Source organism: Nicotiana tomentosiformis, chromosome 2 (assembly GCF_000390325.3).
Source record: "Nicotiana tomentosiformis chromosome 2, ASM39032v3, whole genome shotgun sequence".
NCBI classification, from domain to species: Eukaryota; Viridiplantae; Streptophyta; class Magnoliopsida; order Solanales; family Solanaceae; genus Nicotiana; species Nicotiana tomentosiformis.
The window spans coordinates 194,225,568-194,231,766 of NC_090813.1; the positions used below are offsets into that span (position 1 = coordinate 194,225,568).

Here is a 6,199-nt window from a genome sequence, read left to right on the forward strand (position 1 = left end):
AAACAAAGAGCACGTAAGTGCAAAGAAACTTTGAAAATTCAGGACATCTTTTATATAACCATCTGCTAATGTTTACTTGCTCAAATAAAAATAATCTAAATGAATCCAATTTATAGCAAAAACTTAAAAGAGTAGATAAACATAAGTGGATATATCTATTATTCTCTATGCTTCCTTGAAAATGGATGGACTGCCGGAGAATATATACAAAATGTTCTATTATGACCAATTCTTCTGCAACGACCACATTTGAATGTTATTTTTGATGATTCGGTAGCTAGAATATGCCTTTTCTTCTGCCTTCTACCTTGCAGGACTTTGAAATCTGGAGGTTTAATAATTTGTGACTTAACACTCTCTGGTACAATCCAAGAATCCGTATGTCCTACAAGATGTATTTGTCTTTCATATGTTTTCAGCCAAGATTCCTTTAAGTACCAGTCCGAGCAGAAATTAGACTTCTTGATATTTCTCTTCTCGATAGCTGCAATTGTATGTATACATGGTAATTCATCAAATTGAAACTGAAAACAATCACATGTTCTTTTGTTTAAGTCCACCAAGAAAGTAATTCCTTCTTCCTCAACTCTACCCAACAAGAAACGTCATAAAAGGTTCCTTATGCTTCATTTCTTCTTTCATAAAACCAATGTTGTAGCTTCACTTGGATGAAATATATCATTCTTAATATAGGCAACTCCCTTGCTTTTAATAGCACAGAATTCATTGACTCAACTATGTTTGTTGTGAGCATGTCATATCTTCGTCGTGGACTACAAGAACGTGCCCACCTTTCCGGTAGTTATTCCATCAAGTAGTCAAAAGTCTTCTTATCAACTTTTGCTATATCTGACATGTATAGATCAAATTCTTTGCGCCTGTATACTCTTGCAGCACTTTGGAAAAGTTTTATGACCTCACTTTTCACTTTCCTTCGCTTTAGGTTCTGCTCCAAATGATAGATACAAATCCCATGGTGGCATTCAGGATATACCTTTGCAATGCCATGTGCAATAGATTGATGCCTGTCCGATAAAAAAAATTAAATTGTCACGGCTCCCATTTGCATTGCGAAGCTCACTAAAGTACCACTCATAGGAATTGTTATTTTCAGTTTCTGCAATTCCAAATGCTAATGGGAATATTTGGTTATTTTCATCCTTTGAAACTGAAATCATTAAAACACCACGATATTTTGACTTCAAAAAGGTTGCATCAACAGCAATCACTGGTCTACAATGATTCCAACCAGCTATTGATGATCCATATGCATAAAACATATAAAGAAACCTGAAAATACAGTTTAACAGAAGGTTAAAAATACAGGACACCAAATTTTTAACATTTACACTGCACACATCAAAGTTAAGGACATCTTGTCCTTAATATTTTCACCGCACATATCAAAGTTAAGGACACAATGCCCTTAATATTTTCAGTGCACACATCAAAGTTAAGGAGTACTTGTCCTTAACTTTTAGAATGCACACATCAAAGTTAAGGATACCATGTCCTTAACTTTTACAATGCACACATCAAAGTTAAGGACACCATGTCCTTAATATTTTTACTGCACACATCAAAGTTAAGGACACCATATCCTTAATATTTTCACTGCACACATCAAAGTTAAGGACACCACGTCCTTAACATTTTCACTGCACACATCAAAGTTAAGGACACCATCTCGTTAACTTTTTCACTGCACACATCAAAGTTAAGGACACCATGTCCTTAACATTTTCACTACACACATCAAAGTTAAGGACACCACGTCCTTAACATTTTCACTGCACACATCAAAGTTAAGGACACCATCTCGTTAACTTTTTTACTGCACACATCAAAGTTAAGGACACCATGTCCTTAAAATTTTCACTGCACACATCAAAGTTAAGGACACAATGTCCTTAACTTTTTCACTGCACACATCTAAGTTAAGGACACCATGTCCTTAACTTTTACAATGCACACATCAAAGTTAAGGACACCATGTCCTTAATTTTTTCACTGCACACATCAAAGTTAAGGACACCATATCCTTAACATTTTCACTGCACACATCAAAGTTAAGGATACCATGTCCTTACCATTTTCACTGCACACATCAAAGTTAAGGACACCATGTCCTTAACTTTTATAATGCACACATCAAAGTTAAGGACACCATGTCCTTAACTTTTTCACTGCACACATCCAAGTTAAGGACACCATGTCCTTAACATTTTCACTGCACACATCAAAGTTAAGGACACCATGTCCTTAACATTTTCATTGCACACATCAAAGTTAAGGACACCATGTCCTTAACTTTTTCATTGCACACATCCAAGTTAAGGACACCATGTCCTTAGCTTTTTCACTGCACACATCAAAGTTAAGGACATCATGTCCTTAACATTTTCATTGCACACATCCAAGTTAAGGACACCATGTCCTAAAGTTTATAAAACAGACTAATAAACTCTTTTTGATTGTTTACCTGTTGTCATCTATCTTTATGTTAGTGTATGTGTCCCGGATTTTTACTTTTCATCATATACAAGTTTGAAGACAATAATTCATAATTCTCTTCAGGAGTTCCTCTTATTAAAGCTGAAGCACGTTGAATAGCACGCCACGCCTTGTGATAACCAATGTCTAGCCCATGCAATATTTGCATTTCTGCCATGACAAAGGCTGGTGTAACTTCAAACCTTGGGTCTCGAAGATTGTCGATAATGTAACCACTAATCAACTTTGAAGTTGCATGTCTTTGATCAGCTTTCATAGTGTTAACTGAGCAGTCATGATTTTTCTCAATCTTTACTATCTTGAATAGTGTTGAATCTTTAATTTTGAAAGCATGCACACACCACCCACACCTATCATCATTGCATTTCAACGAATATCTTGTTGAGCTTGATCTAACAACCTTGAATTCAAAATGTCCTTTAATTGCTATATTGGAAAAACAGTTAATTATACTATTCTTTTTGTCAAATATTGATCCCACTTTTATTTCATCCAACGAAGCATTTTCTCTTAATATCGTAGTTGGGGATTCTTTTTGTTTCGAATTTGAACTTTGTCTAGTTAGTTGAGTAAAGGTTTATTCAGCAACTTCTTCTATTACCGGTGCACTCTCTAAGACTTGAATACCCAAAGCTTGTTCGTTGTCAATCTTTATAATGCTTTGTCCTTCTACTTGAATAGAATCAAATGTTTGAAGCACCTCTTCAGTAATTGGTTGAGCTTCAACCACATCTATTTCCATTATCTCTTGGAATTTGTCTTGATTATCTTGTTGAGTTTCTGTATTGACATGTTCAAAGGTGCTTGTAGAATCAAAAACTCTTTCCGAAATATCAACAATGAAACGACAGCCCTTGAAGAGTGAATGACTTTTTAGTAACTCTATACATGTGTGAAGATATAAATCTTTGGATACAAGCATTCCCTTGCTTGTTCCCATATTGATATCAAACCATATCATTGCTTCAAACTTGTCTCTATCCAATTCAATAACTTCAAAGACCTGGTTAATGAAATCTTCAAATCGAATTGCCTCAGGTACTAGAACAAGCTTTGTTTGATGATCAAGATACTTATAGTCTGCAGTCCATCTACCATTAAAAGTAACTATAATACATATTGTATCCATCCTGCAAGCCAAGAAAATAGGAAATTCAGGACATATTTATACAACAATCGTGAAGTTAAGGACAAGATGTCCTAAACTTTATCAATACAAGTTGCAAAACACAAGACACTATGTCCTTAATATTTAGAACAATAGTCATGAAGTTAAGGATATTATGTCCTAAGCTTTATCAATACAAGTTGCAAATACAAGACACTATGTCCTTAATATTTACACATTAGTCATTAAGTTAAGGACATCATGTCATAAACTTTATTAGTATAGGTTGCAAAAATAGGACACTATGTCCTTAATTTTTACACAGTAGTCATGAAGTTAAGGACACCATGTCCTAAACTTTATCAGTACAAGTTGCAAAAACATGACACTATGTCCTTAACTTTGATGCGTGCAGTCAAAATGTTAAGGATATGGTGTCCTTAACTTGGATGTGTGCATTGTAAAAGTTAAGCACATGATATCCTTAACTTTGATGTGTGCATTGTAAAAGTTAAGGACAAGCTGTCCTTAACTTTGATGTGTGCAGTGAAAATTTTAAGGACAAGTTGTCCTTAACTTTGATGTGTGCAGTGTACATGTTAAGGACAAGCTATCCTTAACTTTAATGTGTGCAGTAAAAATGTTAAGTACATGGTGTCCTTCACTTTGATGTGTGCAGTGAAAATGTTAAGGACATAGTGTCCTTAATATTTAGAACAACAGTCATGAAGTTAAGGACATCGTGTCCTTAACTTTATTAATACAATTTGCAAATACAGGACACTATGTCCTTAATATTTAGAACAACAGTCATGAAGTTAAGGACATCATGTCCTTAACTTTATTAATACAAGTTGCAAAACACAGGACACTTTATCCTTAATATTTTTTAGAACAACATTCATGTTAAGGACACCAAATCCTTAATATTATGTCCTCAATGTTTACAGAACAATCACAGAGTTAAGGACGCGATGTCCTTAACGTTATCAATACAGAAAAGAAAAAAAAATCAAATTCCTAGCATCTTATTCTTCAGTAACGAAATAAAAATCCACACAAACACACAAAAGCATATAGAGATATCTGAAACTTTAGAACTTATTGTAATTTTATGGTGAATTTTGGACGAGAAAGTTGAATTCTGAACTTAGACAAAAAGTTTGAAATCGGAAGAGAAGCTTCTGCAATTTTGGACGATCACAACAATTCTCTGCACGTAAGTTTGCAAGTAAGTTTGAGCTGTTGCTGATCGTGAATAAGGAGCGTATGTATCAGCGAAATCCTATATAGCAGAAGGGTATTTTCGTCCGGGCGGGTAAAAGTTTATTAAAGCAGTGGCTAAAGACTAAATACATTTAAAACAGTGGCTTAAAAGTAAATACATGTGTTATTACTGGCTATCTGTGCACATCACCCCCAAAAAGTTTCATTTGGGCTTTCTGAATTCTGATGAACAACTTTCAGTTCTTTGCGGACCAGGGCAAGTGCACAGATAGCCGATTTTAGGACCCTTATTTAAGGAATAACCGTAATTTATAAATTTTTGTGAGCCTACACACTTCATAATTTACTTTTGACATACGTGGCTTAAGTTTTAAAAAAATTGCGTCTCAAATTATCTCAAGCTTGACATATTGCTTTTGCAAACAAACTTCAGCAACTGGAATTTGGCTTGCCAAAGCAAAACTTCAGACATTTATGTTTATTTAAGACCCAAATTTTGGATGAAGGTCTACTTTTTTCTATTTTTTTACTAGTTCATTTAGTATATAGGTACTTGTTTTAGTGAATTGTCGATTCCTCGCAAGTACGTTTCAATTTAGCTTATGGGATTTCAAGAACATCATTTGGGTAGTTTTTAAATCTTTACTGCAATTCAAATTTCCTGCCATTTCTATGTTTGATTAAGCCTGTGAACATACAATTTCATGATAAGATGAAAAAAATAGCCTCTTATTGAAATAGATAGAAAATAGTCACTTAAATATGCTCTAAACATTTTTGATTTTTTAAGTTTATCAAAAGTGAGCACTTTCAGTTTCCGTCAAAAATTTAATAATCTCTATTTGTTAGATATATCGAAAATTGTGACACAATTTTTTTTTACCAAAGATAGTATGGAAGTCTTGTCAAATTCTAGAAATTGTAACCCAAAAAGACTGCAATAGACACCAGAAAATAGGACAAAATAACAAAAAATTGTACCTCAAAAAGTTGTACCGAACTCTTAGAAATAGACCAAATGGTAGAGGTTGTAAAATTATGCCTCCAAATATGAATTCTCGCTAAATCTTTTCTTTTTTTATGTTCCCTTCAAATCTAAAAAATAAGGTTCCTCAAATATTTAAAAGAGACAAGAAGTGCTCACTTTTGAAAAATTTAAAGGACCAAAAATGCCCAAAGCATATTTAAAGGACTATGTGAATTTAACTAAAATCATAAAGTGCCATTTTCTCTGGAGTTTTATATATATATATATATATATATATATATATATATATATACACATTTAGAAAAACAAAATATGGTCAAAGTTTAATTTCGACAATCTTGTCGTTGCACTGTACTAAGAAG

The 6,199-nt window shown here is 33.6% G+C and overlaps 1 protein-coding gene across 1 annotated transcript; it reads right to left on the bottom strand.

Annotated features, from left to right (window-relative positions):
• Positions 1 to 802: 802 nt before the first annotated feature.
• LOC138906328 (uncharacterized) lies at positions 803 to 3,643 on the bottom strand. The gene is made up of 4 exons (XM_070194865.1): positions 3,116 to 3,643; positions 2,544 to 2,914; positions 1,090 to 1,290; positions 803 to 1,025 (listed from the first exon to the last, which is right to left on the bottom strand). Exons 1-4 carry the CDS (start codon positions 3,641 to 3,643, stop codon positions 803 to 805), a joined length of 1,323 nt encoding a protein of 440 aa, XP_070050966.1.
• Positions 3,644 to 6,199: the final 2,556 nt, after the last annotated feature.

What these genes read in the sequence shown, in the direction of transcription:
- LOC138906328 (XM_070194865.1), bottom strand. Translation starts at nt 3,643, where the DNA reads ATGGATACAATATGTATTATAGTTACTTTTAATGGTAGATGGACTGCA. An exon ending in GAATTATTGTCTTCAAACTT is followed by an intron (nt 1,291 to 2,543) that starts GTATATGATGAA and finishes CTGTATTTTCAG; the next exon opens with GTTTCTTTATATGTTTTATG. An exon ending in AATAACAATTCCTATGAGTG is followed by an intron (nt 1,026 to 1,089) that starts GTACTTTAGTGA and finishes TTTATCGGACAG; the next exon opens with GCATCAATCTATTGCACATG.